A 12,000-nucleotide genomic window follows, 5' to 3' on the forward strand; every position below is an offset into this window, starting at 1 on the left:
AGGGAATTTTAGAACTCCTCTTCCTCTATCTTATCGTTCCAACAATTACCTTCTGCCCCTTTCCTGCTTCTGGACTCATACAAGATTGGACTGATGCATGTGACTGCAGCACAGATTTTCTTCCATTAGGTAAAGCAATATCACAAATGAGACTGATGCAGTTAATGCTCTGTAATTTTTTTACAGCATTACAGAGAGCTGCAGGTAGCAGAAAGGAGCAATTAATCTTTGCCAGAGTGCAGTCTTCCTTTACTTTTACTGTAATGTTAAAATACCTTTACCTAAATAATGAATTGCCAGATCAGTTGGTATTGTCCTAAAAACTCTGAAAGGAGGAAGAATATAAAGATAGCTGCATTAACCAAATATTTGTCAAGAAAGATAGTTATTTTTAACACTCACATGACAGTTCCTCACTTGTCATTCTATTTCAGGACTGTTTTATGTGTTTGTCAACTAAAAGGGTGTTATACCCAGTATCACTTCATTCCTCCTCCAATGACTGACCAATTTACATCCCAAGACTGTGCTGAACATGTTGGAAAAATTGACAAAAAAAGATCCTGAGATTAATGTGGCGTCTTGGAGAACACCGTGTATCTGAACTTCTGCTTGCAGGGGGCTGCAAAACTGAGGATGCTTTTCTACTTCTGCAGCCTGTAGACATGAAGACTAGTGCTGCTGAAGTCAGTGGCAATAGCAGATGCTCAAGGCCTCTGACAACTGGGCCATGTGCTTGTGTGAGACCTTGTTATTATACAAAAAGGCTCTTATTCCTGCTCTTTTTATCTCTGCCATATAAACTGACCTAGTTTGCAATCTGCCTCTGTACAGATGTGTGCTCTTCCATGGACAGAAAGAGGATGGAACCATTGCCAACAAAGAGTGCCTGGAGTTATAAAGGGGAAGAGACACAGGGCAGCTCAGGATAGGGAGATAAAGAGAAGGAAATTAAAGACAAAGATGTTTGGAGGAGAGGAGAGAAAAATAGGGAGTGAAAAGAGTGAAGCTGTATCAGTATCTGCTGCTCCTCCTTTATTCAGGAGACAGAGGAGTTACTCTGCTTTTGGACCTTGTCAGTACAGGAGAGCCTAGTTTCAGTGAGGCACTTTTTTTTATTGTTATGCAGTGGACCTTCAAATAGAGAATAATTCAAAGAGGTTACCTCTTCCTATTATAAATTTTTTCAGGTTGCTCTTTACGGCCCAGCACTCTATTCATGTTCTCTATGAACTCTAAAAGGTGCTGAGAGCAGTGCAGAACAAAGAAAGGAAGGAAAATACTGTGGTAATGATGCTGAATATGCCAGGCACTTTTATAACATTTATTAAATGAAATGCAGTCATGAAAGGTGATGCTTGATATGGTAGCCTCCACACTGAATTCTACTGAATATGAAAAATTAGTTTTGCTTGGGATGCAGATTTTTAAGTCTTAGACTGGCTGTCTGAAATGTTGTGATTAGAATAATTTTCCTTTTCTTGTGGTTCTGGTTATTTCTCTGACTGAAGAAAAACATGGGGATGAGCTGGATGAGGGAATTCACTAGCTTGTAACGATGTGTGTGAGATGGAAATGGTACTTCAGTGTATTCTCTGTGCATTTATAAAGCTAATGATTGCAGAGATCCACCAGACAGTTAGCAGAAGAGCTGTAGGAAATTTAAGGGTCACATTCATAAATACTTTATATTCAGTTCAGGGATTAAATACTGTGAATTACAGAGGCAGGGAGCTGCTGGAAAAGAATTGACTGGAGATCCCTGTCATTGCTGTTGACTTGTGATGTGACTGAAGGCAAGTCACTTTCCCTTATTTGTCTATATAAGTTGATGAGTTTTAGGATAGGGACTGCCTGTTAGTGGGAGCTGGCAAAACATAATAGGACCTCAGCTGTGGTTAAGGAGTTGAAATAGAAAAAGTTCATACATAGAATGAACTTAAACATTCCTTTCTGAAGTTATTCACCTGACTTACAGGCTCATTTACACACATCTATTATGTGGTGGAATATCTTGGCAAGATCTCTATCAGCCACTCACTACATGAGTAATCTCATTGGTTTGAATGTGACTCCTTGAGTGAGTAATGTTTTAGTATTGGCTCCATAAACTGTCTGAGTCACCACCAACGTACTAACTACGTGTGCAAGCAACCCTGCAAGCACTTACCACACAGTATAGTGTGTTTTACTGCAAGCAGCTCTGTCACTGAAATAATATTCAGCAGTAACTGTTTCTGTCATCCACACCCACGTGAAAAAGTTACTCTACACTGCAGTTGGAAAAACAGGCAAGTTTCTCTGGCCTCATGGTCTCTTCAATGCACGGGAATTGTTAGTTTCCCTTTACAAGAAATCCAAATAAGCTTTCAGTACCTGTAGTATTGTGAGGAAAAAAATCTATTTTATTGCAGCTTTTAGGAATTCTGCTGCATAACCAACTCATGGATCTTCCCTCCTTGCCAAAAATACAGTCATTGCAAATCTGGAGCTGTAAAGTTTCACTTAAAGTTCTTTACAGTCTTATTTCAGCTAGTGTTTCTGCTTTGATTCCTCCTGCCTTATCTTTGTCTTATTGTACCCGTGTCCATAATAGCCCCTGTTTCTTTCCCCTATTGTGACTTCCCCTTTGTGACTCTTTTCAGTCTTCTCCTTTTCCCAAGGGTAGAAAAAAATTCAGTAGTATCCCTCTTTTGTTCTACAAACCTCTCTTTCTACTCAGCTTCATCAATAACACCAATACAAGGCAGTCCTCAAAGACATTTTGCCATATCCAGCTTGCCTGATTGAGCCAGATCATCCTCAGGCCAGTAAGTGAATCTTTATATATTTTTCAATTTAATGTCTCCATAGGAAGAGCCATATCAATACAGCAGTACTTGTTACCACAGCATTACATATTCTACACTCACATTAACTGGTGGGGCATGATAAACGTGGACTACAGTACTGCAACAATTATGTACAGTTGCGTATTGTTCCTCTGATAGAGCGGGCGTAGCAAAAGAGATTTAAAGAGCAGTCATTATTTTAGAAATAGGGAACTTCTGTAACTCTTCTATACAATACTTCAATAGCATATTTTCACAAAAAGCATTTGTTTGTGAACTAAAGAGCTTGATCCAAAGCCCAGTGGAGACTCTTCCAATGCATTCAATAAGCTTTGGATTAAGTCCTTCCTGAGGAACAGATGCAGCCTTTTATTCACTACCAGTGGAACAATAAAAACAACAAGACAAAGAATAAAGTTGTCTGCAGAGAATAAAGCAGTGTTGTCCTGCAGCAGCTTAAATAAATTAGGCTGTATAGTAAAAGAAAGTACTGTAGAGCCGGTCAAATTGTTTGTGTAGGTAATTCACAAAATGAACAGTCCAGAAATGTTTAAGTATCTACGCATAAACACCCATACATAGTGTTATTTCACTGATTATTCAACTTTGTAGTATTTGCAAAAACTGAGTTATAACTATGAATTCCAGTAGTTCAAACAAAGATAACACAGAAATAATTTGTTGCCCTTAGTGATCAAAACTGTGATGGAAGGACCTGAAAGTTTTTTTATGCTGTAGCTCTTAGAGGGTTCCAAAATGTTTACTGAGACCTGGACTTGAGACAGGCTTTCTTTTAGTAAGTTTATCTCATTCAACTTAGTGATTCCTTATCTGGCCCATGATGTTATCAAAATGCAGGCAATAATGGGTGCTGATGTGCAGAGACCTCTCCTGCCCCTGCAGGAAAAACTGGGGCCAGAGTCACCCCAGGAAAAAGAGTCTGATAAGGGAGATAAGCAACTGTGGGAGATACAGGAGAGCGGGCTAAAGTAAAAGTGACAGCAAACAAGAGGAACAATTAGCAGAAATTGTGGAGCATTAGCAGAAACAAAGTGGGGTGGGAACCTGGGACTTGCAGCAGACAAAAAATAGGAAGAGAATGTAATCAGATGCTTTCAATAGGCCTGTGTAGATCTTGTGAAGAAATCTAGTGAGAGAGAAAGAGTGAAAAGTATAGTAGAGAAAGAGTGAAAAATATGTTTTTGTAACACCTGCGTGGATTTCAGTAGAAAGTAGAAATTGGAAAAGAAGCCTGATTAGAATAAATTGTGGTCATAGCAAAAAATGCTCTTCAAATGAGTATGTGGAGAGAGGCAAGGTGCATTTTGAAAGAAATGTCAATGGAATTTGAGGAACTGTTAGTGTCTGGGACAAGAAAATATGATGAGCGTATGAAAAGGACATTAAACAAAACTTTGGCCAGGAAAGGAGAAAGATAATCTAAAGCTGATGACTAATACTACACTAAGCAACTTCTATAATTATTAAAAACAATAATTTTTAAACTTTACCTGCTCATATTGCAATGCTCCTAGCCTTTTAAGCTCACAAGTAGCAACCTCCAAAACAGGTCAGTTTTCTTAAATTCTGTACATCTAATTGCTAGGAAAAGCCAACACAGTAGTTACTTCTGTTCCAAGCATGAACTAAATCGAGAAAAGCATATTTTGTCATGACATCTTTTCCTGGAGCATTACCACAGATGTGCTCTGACAATAATGAAGAGAAATCCTTCTGCCTTTGCTTTTACTCCTATATGGGGAATTGTCAGCCTCCAGTGACTGAAATCCCTACTACACAGAACACCAGGACCCTCTTCCCATATTCCTAACATTTTCACCTTTATGTTGCTACAGTGTTAGGGAATGGTCCTGCAAATTCTCGACCTTTCAATCTTCTGAGTTTTGCGCATTGAAGTGCTAATCAGCAGTTACTAACTGCCTTCTCAACACACTTTACCAGGCCCTGGCAGGAGAAAAGCTGGGTGCTTATTCCTTTTAGTGCTCTTGCAAAGGTGTTAAATGCCTCCAACTGGAATGTGTCATGTGTCCTCTGCTGCATAGTGGATGGCAACACTAGAAATGACTGAGAAAACCAAGACTGCCTAAAGGTTCTCAGAAAATCAGAGACAAGTGGGTAATATTTCAAAGAAGTGGATTATAGTTCAAAGAAGATACTTTTGTCTCATAACTAAGAATATGTTTTTTCACCTCAAATAAAAGTAACATAGCTTCCTAAAGATGTGTCCTTTTCTTGAAGTAGAAAGGAAACAGGCCCAGTGACCAAACCTATGGTCAGCCGAAGGACTGGCTGTGCCTGCAGTAAGCTAAGATCTTAGCTTCACTGTGTTTTCTGATCATCAGAAGTGCAATCAGGCAAAATGAAGCTATAATAAGATGATACAAGAACCTGATAATAGCCTGATAATAGTTCTGCTGATTAAATACACACTCTGAACAACGAAACTGATGTGCATTTTAATGTCTAACTCCCTGTTGGAGCAGGCAATCTTATTTGTCTTTGGATATGGAGGTAAGGGGGCATGTTTTACACAGGTCCACAGCTTGACAGTGTTGTTACTCAGTTTAGACAGTTTCCATGCAGAGTCACAAAAATAAAACTACAAAGCCAGGGGTCAAACATAAGGTTGATCACTTTGAATGACTGATAAGTCTCAGGTTTCCCTAAGCAATGTTGCCTGTCTCCATGATGATACAAAGATGCACTCGACAGCAATTAGCAGAAATAACTGGGAATGAACTCTTAGCTGTGTGCTGTGACATGCGGTTCAGTAACGCAGATGAATTCTCCTCTCCATCACCCTGCCCAGCTCTGCTGACTTCAGCATGAGGTAAGCTTTGGACAGGACCAGGGATGGACAGTGCAGCCTGGGAAGGCAGTGATGAGAACAGGCAGGAGCCAGCCGGGGAAAGCATCAGCTGCAGAAAATAAACTGTTTTCCTCTTTGAAGCTGGCTGGTACCTTGCCTCCGTGTTTTGCTGCATACTGTGAGTGAATTTCAGAAGTATCTGATCACAGTGGGCATAGCAGCGAGACATATCTGAAACTGCCCGAAGAGTCAGGAAGAAAGCTTACACACTGAAAGATCCCAATCATCCCAGATGACAGGGATTTTTGCTGTCTGGCCTCTCAATGTTCATATACTTGTACTATGCAGAAAAAGCATTTTCATTATAAACTGATACAGAATGTTGAAAATATCAAAGCCTCTGCCATTTTGGGTTACATGGAAAGTTTTCATCCACAGCACATTTATGGCAGCAGGACAAGAGGGAGGATGAGGGGAAGGGGCATATCCTAGAACTGCTTGAATTGGTTTTCTCTTTGTTTATTTTAAAGCAGCAGCACTGTGAAATTAATGATTTCCCATAAATTTCTGGATTCACTTAGGTTCTTTAGTGATATAATATTTTACAACATCAATGAAAAAGAAAATTAATGTTCTATACTTCTGATAAAGTATAACAGCAAAATATTAGCAATGAAAGACAAATTCAGCCTACTGCTGATGTTCTCCATGGCCCTAAAGGTTTTGTTGAAATTAGAAGTTGTCCACCAAGTTAACCTCTCAATATCCTATACAGCAGTATTACAGAAAACCGAATGTTGCTCATGTACATCTTCTTCCTTCTTGCCAGTCAGCAGCAATAATGGTGGAAATATAAAGACAACCAGCTGCAGCTTATGCTACTCCCACACACATACACTTTTTGAACAAAAGCTGCAAGAATGGCTCAGTAATAAATTACACTGTACTCTGAACCTGCACTCTAAAGAGAGCTGTGGGCATAAGAGGATGCAACAATGCAACAATGAAAAGGCAGCATTTTGCTATTTAGAAATGTAGGAAGAAACATAAAAACCCCCTCCAAGATTACTCACAAACTTTGTCTTGTTCAACAATAGGTCTAATTTGGCTTGTTCAGAGCATGTTACATGGAATGGCTCTTAGGGAGGACTACAAATTCCCCCTCTGGTGAGGGAGAGTATTCCAAGTGTAACTGATCCATATCCTGTCTTCACTGGCTATGAATATCATTATCTATTTGATGTAAGAATTTTCTACACTTAATTGAAAGCTACACTAATTACCATTTATTTGAACCATACAGTCCATAGCACAGTCAGGACCTAAATGTAGCTTGTTGTGTCTTTTTTAATGGTTCATTAAAGGGAGGGGAACTTTATGATTGCCCAGGCCTCCCCTTGGAGTAAGTTGTTTGTTGAAAATAACACAGATATGAGGATTTCACTTTCTTGTTTCTATTAATTGAAAATATTATTGAAACAATACTGCAACTAGGTGTGCATAGATTATTTTTGGAGTGGATCTAGAACTGATAATTTTCTTATATGCAAATAGCATTGCCCATTTGACATTTCAACAATAGAAAGGACAATAATTTTGGATATCTCTCTCAGCAAACTTCGAAGAGTTTATAACCAACTGCTCTATATAATCTTTGCCTCAAACACAGGATTGTCTCTTCCACAAATTGTTAGCACTTAATACAGGAAAATTTTAGCTCTTTGTCATTTTCAATGACTAAATTAATCCTTTTTCCATGTGGGTAAGGATACTCTCGTGGACTTTATTGACTTTCCTGTGCTGGCATTTTGCTGATTCTGCTCACGCTACATTAGCAGCAACACTGAGTCAGCCTCCCTTTTGCAAAATTATGTCATTAAACCTCTTCCTTCAGCAGGGGGTCTTTATTGAAAAAATGACACCTCTTTTTCAAAGCCAAGGAGGAAACAATGCTAAGTCAGATTTTGTTCTGTGTGATGTTACACTCCCAAGCATTCGAGGTACTGTGCTATTAAAACAAATTGCATTCCAGAGTCATCGAACATTTTTCCCCTCTTCCTTAAGTATGACCTTAATTTGAGCTAGAGTGTGTTCTGGGCTGATTGAACTCCAGCTGAGAGCTTTCCCAGCAGCCTGAGGGGTGCTGCTTGTGACTTTAGAGCTGCCACAAAGCAGCTACACTGAGCAGAGCACTGATAGCAACCAGGGCGCGATGTCTGGGAATGCCTGTGCAAGTCCATGCTCCAGCTCCAACCAGAATAATTTAAATACCTGATTTAACTATAACATGAAGGGGTTTCATTTTAACTTATTTGCACTATCAATTTAGACCTTACTTTTATTGCTTGTGTCAAAAATTATTTCCCTAATGAAAAGTAGTTTATTATTGATTGGTGTCTCTGAAGATGCTCTGACTTCATATAGATTTAACCTTAAATTTGGTCCTGATACCCAGGAGTGTGAAATTTTGTGTTATGCCATCCATTCTAAATTGTTAATTTAGAACATGGTACATGTTGTCAGATTCATATTTGTTGTTAGTAGATCTGTTTTGTTTTGGTATTTTTTAAACATTAGCACTGTAGAAAATAAAAAAAATAGAGCCTGTAGGAAATCTGGATTTTGAAAAAAATGAATTTTTTTTTAGCTAGTAAAAGAAAGAAGTAAGTCTTGTAAGAAAAATCAAAATGTGTTTACATTTTCCTCATTCAAAAAAAGAAATTATGCAGATGCTGGCTTGAGCTGATTATTCGCCATGCCTTTAAGATCTCTAAGGTAGCTGATATGAGCTTCTCACACTAGTTTTCACTCACAGACCAGAAGAAGACACAAGTTTACTGCATTTTATCCTTAAATGCTTCTCTAAAGAAATTTAACTAACTGTAATTAAAAAATTCCAATCACATCTACTTTTATAGCAGATGTATGAAATATGCTTCATCAGTCTCATATGAACCTATTTAAGAGCCTAGATTGCTGTTTAATTTAATTTTTAAAGTGTGAAAGATTAAAATAAATTTTGGTATTAATATGGCCTATGTATACTCAAGTTTGCATCTTTAGACATGCCTAGAGTAAAATTTTTGTAGACACCTCTAGTTTTTAACATGGTTGTTTTTGGCTTCAGACAAAAACCTCTTCAGCAATGTAGGCCACCATGAAGATGAATATCTTGGCCCTGCAGGAGCTCGCTTGCCCATTCACTGCCTTTCCACTCTTCATCTTGCTGACAATTTCATTTGCTGCTGTTGGAAATACATGGCTGCACACGACCACAGTGAGAACGACAAAGAAAAAGGAGTATTCCTGTCATGGCTTTTGCAGCAAAACAGCATTTCCATGTGCCACCCCACTATACCAGGCTACCAGGAAAATCACTTGGCAAAGCTTCTCAGGCACTTGCCCTCCTCATGCTGACAAGCTGCTCACAGGCAGCACTGTTTGTAGGGGAGCCTGACAAGAAGAGAATAGAATGTGCAAGGGAAGATGTGTGGGAGACTGACTGACAGTGAGGAAGGACAGAGCATTCGTTTGACACCATCTTCCATGAGCTGCCAGGATTATTTAACCAAACTTTTCGAGAGATTCACTTTTGTTGAAAATCGTCCTAATCCTAACTGTGGCACCGGACTTGTAGCTATTTCAAAAGAATGTGAAAGCCAAGATAATACAGTTTACACCAATGGGGTTTACTGTGCAAAACTACGCCCAGCATGACAGCATCCTTGCAGCTGAAGATAGGATGCACTCCACTGATTGTGGGGTCTATCAAGAATTATGGACAGCGCAGATCCCTGTGCCTCCCACCAGGCCACACTGAGAGGAGACTTACCCCTGCATCCTCCTTGGTTTCAGAACTTTCACAGGAGTATGGTCCCGATGGGTCCCTCAGCAGCATAGCCAATCCTCCTGCACCTACAAAACCAAAGACATTTATTGTCCATGGGAGAATACGCATGGCTGAGAGGTTTTTTTGTTCTGACTGGATCCATTTCTACCCACCATGCTCTGTCACCAACCTGGTGTTTTGTCATTGTTGTTAAAGAACATAGAAAGGCTCCAAAACCATGGCTGACAAATATCTTTGCCAGCTGTAGACAGCTCTGTGTGCTGCGTAGAGGTGGCCGGCTCTTTGGGGAAATTGCAGTGGGGGGTTAGTGTTGACGCAGTGTGCCATGGCTTAGGAAGAACATACTCCATTTCAGACTGCTCAGTAGCCATCCCTGTCCCTAGGGTGGTTCCCAGTGGCAGAGCTGCCCTGGTTCCTCATGGGCTTTGTCACCCCCAGGCAGCTCCCTAGGCACTCGCTGTTCACCCAGGTTGCTGTGCTGAAGGTTGCCTGTGGTCACACCCTCTATGAGCTTGTCCTGTCTCTAGAAGGAGCCAGAGGATTTTTCATCCCTTCTGTGCATCCAAAGGGCAGGGAAAATAAGAGCATCTGGACCCCTAACTAAGGTTATGTCTTATTAGAGAATGCTGTTTCGTCATGCAGGTAGTAGTTACCACTGCTTATTGGGTCATGTCAGGCCACAAGCACAGCTTACAGGGCATGGTGTGAGTAGCCTGTCTGCTACAACCTCTGCACTTTTATTTCTGTATCAAGCTTATGCCTTAAAGAAGGTAAGAACATATCCACTGATCTCCCTTTCATGGACAATCTTGTTTAAGCACAGGCAGCTGCTCAATTGCTTTCAGAATTTCCATAACAATGGCAATAATTAAATAATGTTGAGTTAGAGTTAGATTAAATCAGTGAATATTTTCTAAGTTGTGAAATTAAATTATAGGGGTTACATGATCTCCTCCATAGAGAAGCAAGATGTGTAAGGATTTGTGTATCATCTCCAGTAGCTCTGCTGAAGGTACACACATTCACACTGGGAGCACATTGAATAAAGTTCCTTATGCTACCACAGCACAGTGCATGCCTACTAAATTTGAAATAGGTCTCTCATGTAATAATACATCTTGAAATGGCTCTGAAGCCCTTGGTTAATGCAAAGATAGTTATTCATGCCCTCTGCTGCTACTTGAGTCTATAATCTTGAGTGTATCTCTTCAACTCACTCCTGTTTGTGTATGTACCACCGTTGTGTTATGATTATTTATGCAAAAAGGATCTGTGTTTCAGAGATATCCTTTGCATATTTTTTGCTCCAGTAGACAGTGGCACATGCTAACAGTGTTAGCTTGAGCTGCAGTTGAGAAAGACTTTCACTACAAGACCTGCATCTTTTCTTCTAACAAAATTGGCAGGTTGCAGCTTCATTTAGACTTCTTTTGCTTTGGGAGAAGAATATTTAAAAGTGCCAGTGGGTCTTATGTGCCCATAAAAATCCTGAAAATGCTTTTAACTTTTCCCAGCACAGGTTCTCTGGAGCTGGTCCTTCCTCTTCCTACCTGCTGAGCAATGTTGTCCGTGTAATCCACAGAGCCAATAGATAGCCCTCAGGAAGCCTTGAGAATTGCATTAGAACCAATGTGAGAAGTAATGGAATCGAGACCTTTTTTCTTGTGTTCTCCACACTCTGAAACAGTCTACAAAGTCAGAACTCTAGTCCTGTGACTTTACCATGGGATTAATCCCTTTTTTGCATTCATCTCTATGCTCTATGGTGTTCCCATATAGTATTGCTGCTTTGGAAGTAATGTTGCAAAAAAACCAACTAGTTTATTCTGCTCTGAGGGGGTTTTTTTCTGTGTTTTTTTTTAATATTTCCAGCTCTCTTTGATAGCTTTATTCATGCTAATCTCAGGCAGAAAGATTCCTTCTTTTTATATAACTGTATATAACATTTCAGCATAATGGGTCTTTTATTGTCTACTGATAATCTATATGCTCTCTTGCTTTCCAAAACCAGATGTGAAAGAGATCTGTGTACCTTTTTTTATCATTTCACTAGAACTTCCCTTCATACCCTAGCTACTGTGCATCTTTTTCTGCAATGTATTTGGAATTGTGAAGCCTTTGCATGTTATCCTTGAATGGATGCCTCTGCATTACATTGTAGCTGTTGGACTGGATCAGAGGATAGGAGCAGGTGGTGCTGAAATATCCAAGTCTATGTTATAAATACTTCCAGGATTTAATGTCAGGCTAGATTTAGTCCAATTCCTTGGAGTGAATGTTACCGTACTCTCATAAGGAATACTACTTGATTTGAATATTTATGTTTATGCTATGGTTTGGGAAGTGTTCCATGTGACCCTGCAGCAGAGCTTCTGGTTTGGTTTCCTCCAAAAGCACTCTTGCATGCAACTCAACAGTGCATCTGTAGTGTGAATCACTCCACATCTGAATCAACTGCAGATGTGGTAGAGGAGAGAGAGATGAGTTCA

The 12,000-nt window shown here is 39.7% G+C and overlaps 1 protein-coding gene across 5 annotated transcripts in view; it reads right to left on the minus strand.

Annotated features, from left to right (window-relative positions):
- The window catches only part of PALM2AKAP2 (PALM2 and AKAP2 fusion), a 264,299-nt gene that overhangs the window by 94,840 nt on the left and 157,459 nt on the right, over positions 1-12,000 (minus strand). For all 5 annotated transcript variants that reach the window (XM_064736652.1, XM_064736659.1, XM_064736653.1 and 2 more), the window contains one exon: positions 9,494-9,576. In XM_064736652.1, the coding sequence (XP_064592722.1) occupies positions 9,494-9,576 (83 nt within the window). The remainder of the gene's footprint in view (positions 1-9,493; positions 9,577-12,000) is intronic.

Source organism: Zonotrichia leucophrys, chromosome Z (assembly GCF_028769735.1).
Source record: "Zonotrichia leucophrys gambelii isolate GWCS_2022_RI chromosome Z, RI_Zleu_2.0, whole genome shotgun sequence".
Classification (NCBI taxonomy): Eukaryota; Metazoa; Chordata; class Aves; order Passeriformes; family Passerellidae; genus Zonotrichia; species Zonotrichia leucophrys.